Raw genomic sequence first — 11,960 nt, forward strand, 5'->3', positions numbered from 1 at the left:
ACAAGAGCTTCATCAATGGAGGGCAACCACAATTCTCAAAAGCTTCACACACTCTTGATCAAGACATTGTGAAGCAAAACCAATTTATGGTGCCAACAAGAGCTTCATCAAAAGAGTTCAATCACAATTCTCAAAAGCTTCACACACTCTTGATCAAGACAGTGTAAAGCAAAAACCAATTTATGGTGCCAACAAGCTTCATCAATGGAGGGCAACCACAATTCTCAAAAGCTTCACACACTCTTGATCAAGACAGTGTGAAGCAAAACCAATTTATGGTGCCAACAAAAGTTTTATCAATGGAGGGCAACTACAATTCTCAAAAGCTTCACACACTCTTGATCAAGACAGTGTGAAGCAAAACCAATTTATGGTGCCAACAAAAGCCTCATCAAAGGAGTTCAACCACAATTCTCAAAAGCTTCACACACTTTTGATCAAGACAGTGTGAAGCAAAATCAATTTATGGTACCAACAAAAGCTTCATCAATGAAGGGTAACTACAACTCGTAGAAAGCTTCACACACTTTTGATCAAGATTGTTCGAAGCAAATTCAATTTATATGGTTCATCCAAACCTTCGACTACTACAAGGTGTGGCTTGCATCACAATCACTTGCTCAACAGTGTGGAAGCAAAATTTGTACATGTTGTCTCTCCCACATTTTCAAATTTCTAATTTTCCCAAAAAAAAAAGGAAATTGGGAAATTTAACAAAGCTTCATCAATGGAAGACAACTACAAATTCTCAAAAGCTTCACACTATCTTAATCAAGATAGTGTGAAGCAAAATTAATTCATGGTACCCAACAAAAACTTCAACACCAAAGCTTCAACACTAAAGCTTCACCTACAAAGCTTCAACTCCAAAGCTTCACCTACAAAAGCTTCAACTCCAAAGCTTCACCTATAAAGCTTCAACATAAAAGCTTCACCTACAAATCTTCAACTCCAAAGCTTCACCTACAAAGCTTCAACACAAAAGCTTCATCCACAAAAGCTTCAAAACCAAAGCTTCACCTACAAAGCTTCAACACCAAAGTTTCACCTACAAAGCTTCAATACCAAAGTTTCACCTACAAAGCTTCAATTCCAAAGCTTCACCCACAAAAGCTTCAATTCCAAAGCTTCACCCACAAAAGCTTCAATTCCAAAGCTTCACCAACAAATGCTTCACCTACAAAGCTTCAACACAAATGCTTCACCTACAAAGCTTCAACTCCAAAGCTTCACCTACAAAGCTTCAACATAAAAGCTTCACCCACAAAAGCTTCACTTACAAAAATTTCACCCACAAAAGCTTCAACACAAAAGCTTCACCTACAAAAGCTTCATTCACAAAAGCTTCACCTATAAAGCTTCAACACAAAAGCTTCACCTATAAAAGCTTCACACACTCTTGATCAAGATAGTGTGAAGCAAAATCAATTCATGGTACCCAACAAAGCTTCAACCTCAAAGCTTCACCTACAAAGCTTCAACACCAAAGCTTTGCCTACAAAGCTTAAAATATATATATATATATATATATATATATATATATATATATATTCAGAAATTTGAAAATTTGAAAATTCGAAAAAATAAAATAAAATTGCCTAGGCCTCCTCTTCTTTGGGCCTAACAACTTTCATAACAAATATATATGAAAGAGGAGTTTTGGGCTACCACTTAGAAAGGAAATGCCTCATTCGTCAACTCCCTCGACTGGAGACTTGGGGGACTCCTACCATATGCTACTGCACCTTGATACTCGGAAGTCTCACGACCACTCAGTGACTTGGATTTTTCAAGTCTCCAACCAAGAAGTTTTCCTTACTCAGGAAATTAAGGGAGCACTACCTCAATATACATGTTTCACTCACAAAGCTTCAACATACAAGTTTCAACAAAAAAAAAAAATTCAAAGAACTTAGTGAAGAAGGCTTTGGTGTATTTAACATAATACGTTGAAATGAAGCAAAGCTTATTTATTGATATCTCCGATAAGTTACAAATATGTACATATACATGAGTCAAAATAAACAAACAAAAAAGAGCATTCACAAAGGTTGCTCATGAGAAGTCTCAGCAGTTGGTAGAGCCCTAGAAAGAAAAGGCACCGGAGGATGATCATTCGGAGCCTCAATACTGGACAGAACCCCAGAAGGATGTGGCATCAGAGGTTGATCATTTGGAGCTTCATTACGCAGTACAACCCCAGAAGACGAAGGCAATAAATGTCTTTGGAACAAACCCACAAACCTCTGATGATCAAGTAAAATCTGACCATCAGATTCCTGCATTTGGTCAAGCTTCCTCTTTATGTTTGTAGCTTAGTCATGTGCGAGCCTGTGCAACTGTTTATTCTCATGCTTGAGCCCTCTCATCTCATGTTTGAGACTTATCACTTCAGCCGCCAATGATTCAACTTGGCGGGTTCGAGCAAATAGACGTTGTGACATATTAGACACAGAACCTGCACACTGAACACTGAAAGCCAGATAATCCTCTTAACAGCCAACTCATCAGACTGTTTAGAAAGTAGTCTGTTATCTTTATGAGTGAAAAGGTTCTTGGCCACCACCGCAACGGTCATATCATTCTTCATCACAGAGTCCCTAATGGTAAGAGGACCAGTAGGGGATAAGAAGGATGTGCGCCATATGTTGTCTCTGAAGTACGAAAATTAGGGGAAAATTCCTACAAGCAATAACTCTCTGAATGTACTTTTTGCACATAATTAGTGCCCCTATAAAAGAAAGGGCAGCAGGGTTGTTTGTTTAAAAATCAAAGAGGCACCACTTACCGGATTTCGAGAAGCAAATTTTCCTGAGTAAAATATGTCGACAATCCCTACATGCAACATCGGCTTCTCGAGTACCACAGATAACTTTGCAAAAGATCTCTGACAAAGTTTAAACACATAAATTTTGAAGGTCCAGCTACCATACTATTACTCACAAGGGTAAAGGAACAACACCACTGCTTGATAACTGGAAAGTCTCTATCTGTGTCAACCTCCATGCTCTGTGGCAAGGCAGACTGGCAAAAATGCCTAACCTTTACTCACATTCGAGAAAACACTCCCAACAACATTGCTTGCTTAAAAATTAAAGAGGCACCGCTCTCCGAATCTCCAGAGTCAAACTCCCAACAAGATTACTTGCTCAACAATCAAAGAGGCACCACCCTTCGAATCTCGAGAGCCAGACTCCCAACAGGATTACTTTCTCAAAAATCGAAGAGGCACCGCTCTCCGAATCTCAAAAGCCAAACTCCCAACAGGATTACTTTCTCAAAAATCGAAGAGGCACCGCTCTCCGAATCTCAAGAGCCAGACTCCCAACAGGTTTGTTTTCTAAAAAATCAAAAAGGCACCGTTCTCTGAATCTTGAGAGCTAGATCCCCGACAGGATTGCTTGTTCAAAAATCGAAGAGGCACCGCTCTCCGAACTTCGAGAGCCAGATTTCCTTGGATAAAGCTTGTCTGCAATCTTCACACGTAACATCAGCTTTCCAGATACCACAAACCACTTTTTTCAAAGTGTTCTGACAAAGTTAAAACACATGAATCTTGCAGATCCCACTACATTACTATAACCAAGAAGGGTAAAGGAACAGCGTTACCACTCGCTGTTGGGACAATTCCTATATATGTTGACCTCCATCCTCCACAGCCAGGCAGACCTGCAATTAAAAAAAATGCTCAACTTTTCTTCACATTCGAGAGGGCACTCTCAGCAGAGTCTCTCGAAATACTCAGCTTCTTTTCCCTCCGATATACCTCTGCAAACAAGCTACACCAGAGCAAAAATATCTCATATCATCAGGGTTAAAAGCAAGAGTATCCCATATCATGCTTTTTCCCTGTATTTTCCTTTGGCCTTGTTCTTACCTGCAAAATAAGGAGAAAGAGAGCAATCAGTCAGCACTTGGAATCAAGCTTCCAGTCAGGAACTAACTGCCTGGAACTCCTTGCCTGATTACTTACCTGGCATTGCTCTCGAGTACTCATCTTCAACATTTTATGCTTCCAGAAAAGATACCACATTTACCTAGGGAACAGATAAGGCAAGTGAAAAGGATACAAGGAAGCATGTGGACACAAGCGCAACAGAACACGTGCCAATTCATCAATTACTTTGTCAACAGCAAAAGTATCTCATATCATCAAGGTCGAATGCACTCTTGATTTGATGGACTTGTTTTGACCCTCAAATTCTTGAGTCGGCCTTATACTCTGGAGGAAACCAGAAAACCCTCCAGCCTAGTTCAAGAATAAGCTTGTGGAAAGTTACTTCTTCAAAAGCAAAAGTATCTCATATCATCTCTTCTCCTTTTTCTTCTCTTTATCCTTCATGTTGCCTGCAAGATAGAGAGAATGAGAACAATCAGCCGGAACTCGTAATCAAACTTCTGATCTAGGACTGATTGCTAGGAGCTTTGATTGCTTACCTTGTCTGTCACCTTTTTCGGCAGATCTCTTAGTTTGGCAACTTAGGGACTCCTACTACATGGTTTGTATCACGTTTGACCAAGCCTGAAACTACAAGTAAGCTTCAAGTGAAATTGATACATTACCTTGTGCATCTCCATCGGTTAAAGATACCACCATTGGATAGAGAAAAAGTACTTCCAGAGAAGATGCCACATCTACCTATGAGACAGATAAGGTAAGTGAAAACGATACCACACTTCGGTACTTAGAAGTTTCGTGATTACTCAGCGGCTTGAATCTTGCAAGTCCCCAACCGAAGGGATTCCCTCACTCAGGAACTTAGGGGAGCACTGTTTGTACCATACTTGACCAATCCTGAAACTATTGAGCACTGATCCACGTTATACCATCAAGGACCCAGAAGAGTTTCCCTCTAACCAGGGGGCCAATCATAGCGCGACACGTGTCAACATCAGAAGCCAATCACAACACGACACGTGTCAATGTCAGAACAAAGCTAGAAACTCTCTTCTATAAAAGGAGATCATTCTCCCACAATATTTCCTAATGTCATTTATACTAAATCATTCACTAGTACTCACTAAATGAGAGCTTGAACCTATGTACTTGTGTAAACCCTTCACAATTAATGAGAACTCCTCTACTCCGTGAACGTAACCAATTTGGGTGAACCACGTACATCTTGTGTTTGCTTCCCTGTCCCTATCCATTTACATACTTATCCACACTAGTGACCGGAGCAATCTAACGAAGGTCACAAATTTAACACTTTCTGTTGTACCAAAGTCCTCACTGATTGTGTGCATCAACATTAAGCATTCTAATCTGCATTGATCAATGCTTACATGGAAAATTTCCTTGAAGTGCTGAGAATATTCAACCCTAGTTATCGCCAAAAATGAGTCATCAAGACTGCAGTGAAAAGGAATTTTCCTCACACAGCCATCTGAGAAGTCCTCTAGCATCCAATTTTCCCCAACTTTGATTTCATATCCTTCGAGGCAATGACAATGAGGATACCATAGCTGGATGCAAATACTAAAAGCACCACACGACATATTAACCTCACATTCATCCGATGGTTCAAATGAAATCTGATCTCATCCCCTGAAGTCTTGGTACCAGGCATAAAATGTGAGCTGACCATTGACTTCAAGTGTGCCTCTTATAAAGGCATCAGTATAGTCACATAAATTAAAAAATAATTCATCTAGCTCAAAAGAAAAAGGACTAGGTGTAGGATTTTGCACGTTTCTCCAGAATGTAAGAATTAGTTTTCTCTTGGTGCGATTATTGTATCCAAGCTCAGCAGCCGGCAGCCAAGTATCCGACGAGTGATCGAAACTCTGCCATATAACAACATATGAATCAAATGCATCTATTATGACAAAGTTCCCATTGTTAAGAAGCGACCATAGTGCAACTTTGGAAGGCTACTTAAGGTCAAATTTCCATTTTCGGCAAGTTCTAATACTGAAAGTTTCAGTTCAGAAACAGGTTGTTTTCTGTTTGCGACCCAAACTGCGGTATTAATGATTTGAGCACTTTGATTTGTGTACCAAATTCCTATGTAATAGTTTGAAGGTAAACCTGGTCTGAAGAAACCGAGCTCAAATGTTCCACTTGAAGAGGTTATTATTTGTGCCCCGGATAGAGATTACCCTGGAGAGATGGTGTAAGACGTCATGGAAATACAAGTAATGAAGGTACTACATAACAAAAATCTCCAACGTATAGCAGAGTAGAATTTTCGTATTCATCTCTTGATAAAATTGTAACAAAAGAGAGAGATTGCTGCAAGCAGAAGCCAAAACTGGTCCTTCCTTTGAATGATTGGATCTTGACCAGATATGTTGCATCAAAATACAATGGACCTGACTTACAAGACAATAAAGGACTTCACATCACCCGTCGAAGCCAGAGCTCTTGGGTTTTCTGTCACTCAAAAGCAGAAGTCGCTTCGGCTCTAGATTCTCCTCGAGTCAGACTTTGCCAAAATGTATACTATTGGCGTGAGTCTATATTTTAGGAGAAAATGAATGTAAATATATTGTAATTATTAAAGTCATGTTTTAGGAAGGATATTTTGTCCTTTATTATTTTTTTTGTTTCCTTTTGTAACAAAGATTGTATGTACTTTTATTCAGGATTATGGAATACAGAAATGTTAAGCCGTAAAATTCTATTTGGCATCAGCGCCAAGTTTGCTATAACCCTAGAAACTGTAAAACAATATTTTCTTCAGTTGCTGTGTTCGGTCGACTTGTTCCTGCGCTGCTTGTTGCAGAAATCGATCAGGCCGTGTATATTGTATTTTCAGCAGCGTGATCTTGCTGTTGTTGTGTGTTGTGTTGTGCTTTTGTAAGTGTACCGTGTATTAACTTGCAGTGTGTAGTTGTCAGCTACTTGTCTGCTACCATACAAATACTTGAGGCTGCTAAGGTATTGATTGTGTTCTCTAATTAGAGTTGTTGCGTGGAAAGTTGTGATGTGCTACCACCTTATTTTTGTACTGTGTGAATTTCATGAGCGTGTTTTCTTTGCTGTGATCTTCTAGTGTTGCAGTCTGCAATTGTTTCGTAATTGCTGTGATTGTTTGTTGCTTTGTTGACCAAAACAAAAAAAAACACACAAAAATAAGAAAAAGAAAAGTAAAGGTATTTGCTGCTGCAATCAGGTAGCAAGCATTAATTCATCAAGTGGGTTGTTCCCATTCTACCTTGTTTTTTTTATTGCTTGCTATGACGTGAGCAATGCTTGTGCAGTGTGGTTGTGCGTACTTGTTGTTTTGTCTGTGATGTGCAGTGTATAAAGATTGTTGTGCAGGTGTTATTACAATGACCAATACCGGTTGGATTTTAGATTCCGGTGCAACAGATCATATGACGTATGATAGAACTTTGTTTCAGTCCATGAAAGATCCTTATAGAAAGTGTGTGGCAACTGCCAATGGTACTACTGCTGATGTTGTTGGAGCGGGAACAATGTCTCTTACACCCTCTCTTCCCTTACATAATTGTTTATTGGTTCCATCGTTGTCCCATCACTTATTGTCTGTACCTCAAGTCACTGAACAATTGGATTGTGTTGTATTAATATATCCTTCATTTTGCTTGCTTCAGGATATTCAGACAAGAGAGATCATTGAGTGTGGCACTAAGAGAGAGGGGCTATATTATATGGATGACGTGGTTCCTGGAAGAGCTAATTTGGTTCATGCATCACGTAATAGTAATCTACATAAGGTATTGTTAATGCATCATCGTTTGGGGCATGCATCGTTTGGTTATTTGAAACATATATTACCTAATATGTTCAGTGGTATTAAAGACTAAGAATTGAAATGTGAAGTATGTATTTTAGCCAAAAGTCATCGTGCTTCATTCCCTCCAAGTATGATTAGAAGATCTTCTCCGTTTGTGCTAGTACACTCTGATGTTTTCTCCGTTTGCGCTAGTACACTCTGATGTGTGGGGGCCTTCCCCTATTAGTACTACTACAAGAATTAGGTGGTTTGTTACTTTCGTGGATGATTGCACTCGTATGACGTGGTTGTATGTGTTGAAAAATAAAAGTGAGGTTTGTGATGTGTTTCGTTTGTTTCAACAAATGGTTAAGACTCAGTATTCTTTTGATATTAAAGTTTTGTGTTTTGACAATAGTGGAGAGTACATAAATTCTAAGTTATCCCGGTTTCTACAAGATCATGGAATTATTCATCAAACTACATGTCCACATACTCTGCAACAAAATAGGGTTACTGAGAGGAAAAATCGTCATATCTTAGCAACTGCTCGTGCCTTACTTATTGGTGCGTCCGTGCCTAAACGGTTTTAGCCTGAAGCTGTTACCTATGTCGTGTATGTGATTAACCGTATGCCATCCTGGGTTGTGGACTTTCGTACACCTCTCCAAGTGTTGACATAATTTGTTCCCATAGTGTCCACTAATACTCTCACTCCTCGTGTGTTTGGATGTGTAGCCAATTTTCATATTCACAAGATTCATTGTAGTAAATTAGATCCATGTGCTATCCGGTGTGTCTTTCTTGGGTTTGCTCCCCAATAGAAAGGGTATAAGCGCTAGCACCTTGAAACTCGCCACATGTATGTGACCATGGATGTTACTTTCTTGGAATCCAAGTATTTTTATGCTTCGATTCCATCACCTTCTGATCACCAAGAGGAGAATACTAGTGGTGATCTTAGGTGGTTGGAGATACCAGATAATGTAATATGTAGCTCAGGGGGAGCGTGTGTTGAAAACAAAAATTGTGAAGGCTCTTGGCAAGACACTACCGAGAATGAATACAATGAAGATAGTGAGGGTTCTCAGCAATAGCCTGTTGAAAATTGGACTACTGTTCAGCTGCCGGGCACCAAAACAGTTGATGCTTCTCGGCAACAGTCTGTTGAGTATGATGCAGAGTACCGGCAGGAGTCTGCCGAACCAGTAGTTGTTGAACCCGACCCGTACCCCTCTTTCTCTCGAGCTCAATAATGCCACCCAATGTGTCTTCTCTGAATATTCCTGAGGTAAGCAAAACTAATGCTCATGTAACTAATCCAGATAATATTATGAGTACATATAAGTTGCCGCCAAGGCAAAATCGTGGTGTTCCTCCTGACAGGTTTTCTCCTGAAGGAAATGTGAAGTATCCAATAGCTAATTATGTGTCATGCTTGAACCTTGCACCATAACATCAAGCCTGGGTGAATAATGTGGAAGTAATCCAAGCACCAACCCGAGTTGATGAGGCCTTGAAGGATCCTAAATGGGCTGCTGCAATGGATGAAGAAATGATGGCACTGCATAAGAATGATACGTGGAAGGTAACAGAGCTACCAAAAGGAAAAAAACTGGTCGGGTGTAGATGGGTCTTTACAATCAAATACAAGGCAGATGGATTAATGGACAGGTATAAAGCAAGATTAGTAGCAAAGGGTTATACACAAACTTATGGTGTTGATTATCAGGAAACCTTTTCTCTAGTAGCGAAGATGAATACAGTACGAGTTCTTATTTCTTTAGCTGCAAATTTGAATTGGCAACTGAAACAGTTTGATGTAAAAAATGCTTTTCTTCATAGGCACCTGAAAGAAGAAGTATATATGGATTTTCCTCTGGGGTATAATGCTGGAAGGAAAACCGAAGTATGTAGGTTGCGAAAGTAACTTTACGGGCTTAAGCAATCACCTCGTGCATGGTTTGGTAGATTCACTCAAGTTATGAGGAGGATTGGGTATTATCAAAGTCACTCTGATCACACGTTATTTGTGAAATGGAGAAGTGGTAAAGTGACGGCCTTAATTATTTATATGAATGACATGATAATAATGGGTGATGATTCAGATGAGATGATGAAATTAGAAAAAAATCTTGCCGCTGAATTTGAGATGAAGAATTTGGGAGATTTGAAATATTTCCTTGGAGTGGAAGTCGCCCAGTCGTCTAGAGGTATTTTCTTGTCTCAACGTAAATATTTTCTAGATTTATTAAAGTAAACAGGCATGCTGGGATGTAAACCTGTGGACTCTCCCATCACAGAGAAACATTACTTGGGGATTTATCTAGATCAGGAACTGGTTAACAAAGGTAGATATCAAAGGCTAGTGGGGAGACTGATTTATTTGTCTCACACTCGTCCAGATATTGCCTATGTCGTAAGTGTGGTTAGTTAGTTTATGCACTCACCAAGTGTGGATCATATGGCGGCAGTAATGAGAATCTTGGCATACTTAAAGTCTGCCCCGGGAAAGGGAATTTTGTATGAACATCATGGACATATGAGGATCGAGGGATTTACTGATGTTGATTGGGAAGGTGATGTGACTGACAAACGATCTACATCTGGGTATTTCACATTTGTTGGAGGTAATTTAGTTACGTGGCTGAACAAGAAGCAGAATGTGGTATCACGATCCTCTACCGAAGCCGAGTATAAGGGTATGACACATGGTGTGTGTGAGATCCTTTGGCTATGAAAGTTGCTTTGGGGTCTTGGTTTTACACAGAAAGAGGCGATGAAATTGTATTGTGACAATAAGTTTACTAGAGAAATAGCTGAGAATCCGGTACAGCATGACAGGTCACAGGACCAAGCATGTTGAGGTTGATAGACATTTTATCAAAGAAAAGCTGGAAAAGAAGATGGTGTCAATACCGTTCGTGAACTCAGAGGAACAACTTGCGGATATCCTTACTCATACCGTGTGTAGTAGGAGGTTCGATGACTCACTTATCAAGTTGGGCATGTTTTCCTTAACATGGGAACTTTAACGAAAAGCACCCGGTACTGTTTACTTTAATGAAAAACCACATTTTTACACTAAAAAGTCAATCCTGGTACTATTCATTTTACCCTTTATTTTGTCCTTATCATTAAAACTCAAAGTTTTCAAGCCCTTTTCATTAGTTCGATGACTCACTTATCAAGTTGGGCATGTTTTCCTTAACATCTATGCTCCAACTTGAGGGGGAGTATTGGCGTGAGTCTATATTTTAGGAGAAAAGGAATGTAAATATTTTGTAATTATTAGAGTCATGTTTTAGGAAGGATATTGTGTCCTTTATTATTTTTTGTTTCCTTTTGTAACAAGGATTGTATGTACTTTTATTCGGGATTATGGAATACAGAAAAGTTAAGCCGTAAAATTCCAGAAGATTTCCAAGGATAACAATACTGAGCCGACTGAATTTGAAGAGTCGGTTGCTCAAGCAGTATTTGATTTGGAAAACACAAATCAGGAGCTGAAGAGTGACCTGAAGGATCTCTATATCAACTCAGCAATTCAAGTTGATGCGTATGGAAGCAAGAAGGCCGCGGTTATCCATGTGCCCTATAGGCTTAGGAAGGCTTATCGCAAGATCCTTGTTCGCCTCGTGAGGGAGCTTGAGAAGAAGTTCAGTGGGAAGGATGTGATCCTGATTGCCACACGTAGGATTGTGAGGCCTCCTAAGAAAGGGTCAGCTGCTCAACGTCCCCGCAGTCGTACACTAACTGCTGTGCATGAAGCAATGTTGGAAGATGTTGTGTTGCCTGCTGAGATTATTGGAAAGCGCATCAGATACTGTCTGGATGGATCCAAGACAATGAAGGTATTCTTGGACCCCAAGGAACGAAACAACACCGAGTACAAGCTGGAGAGCTTCCCTGCTGTTTACCGGAAGCTTTCAGGAAAGGATGTTGTGTTCGAGTAACCAATCACCGAAGCATAGAAATATTTGGTTTACCTGAAGAACTGCAGTTGAGCTGGCAGACGATTTAAAATTTTGATGTTGAGGACATGGTTTTAGGATAGCCTTTGACGAATTTTGTTCTCTACATTATTAGCGCGTATTTTCATTCTGTTTTCTTAATCGAAGGATTTATAATCATCAAAAAACAAAAACAAAAAAAAGAACTTCACATCCACAATTTTTTTTTTTTTTTTTGTGACCCGATAACGACCTGATTAGTTATAAAATTTGGGGAATAAAGTTGCATATCTAAAAGCCCCTTTTCATATGCCTAGTTACT

The 11,960-nt window shown here is 39.6% G+C and overlaps 1 protein-coding gene across 1 annotated transcript; it reads left to right on the forward strand.

Moving 5' to 3' along the window:
• Positions 1-10,149: 10,149 nt before the first annotated feature.
• Positions 10,150-11,752, forward strand: LOC103410174 (small ribosomal subunit protein eS7-like). The gene is made up of 2 exons (XM_070826482.1): positions 10,150-10,315; positions 11,088-11,752. Exons 1-2 carry the CDS (start codon positions 10,150-10,152, stop codon positions 11,639-11,641), a joined length of 720 nt encoding a protein of 239 aa, XP_070682583.1. The 3' UTR covers positions 11,642-11,752.
• Positions 11,753-11,960: the final 208 nt, after the last annotated feature.

The sequence above is a fragment of the Malus domestica genome, chromosome 01 (genome assembly GCF_042453785.1).
Source record: "Malus domestica chromosome 01, GDT2T_hap1".
NCBI classification, from domain to species: domain Eukaryota; kingdom Viridiplantae; phylum Streptophyta; class Magnoliopsida; order Rosales; family Rosaceae; genus Malus; species Malus domestica.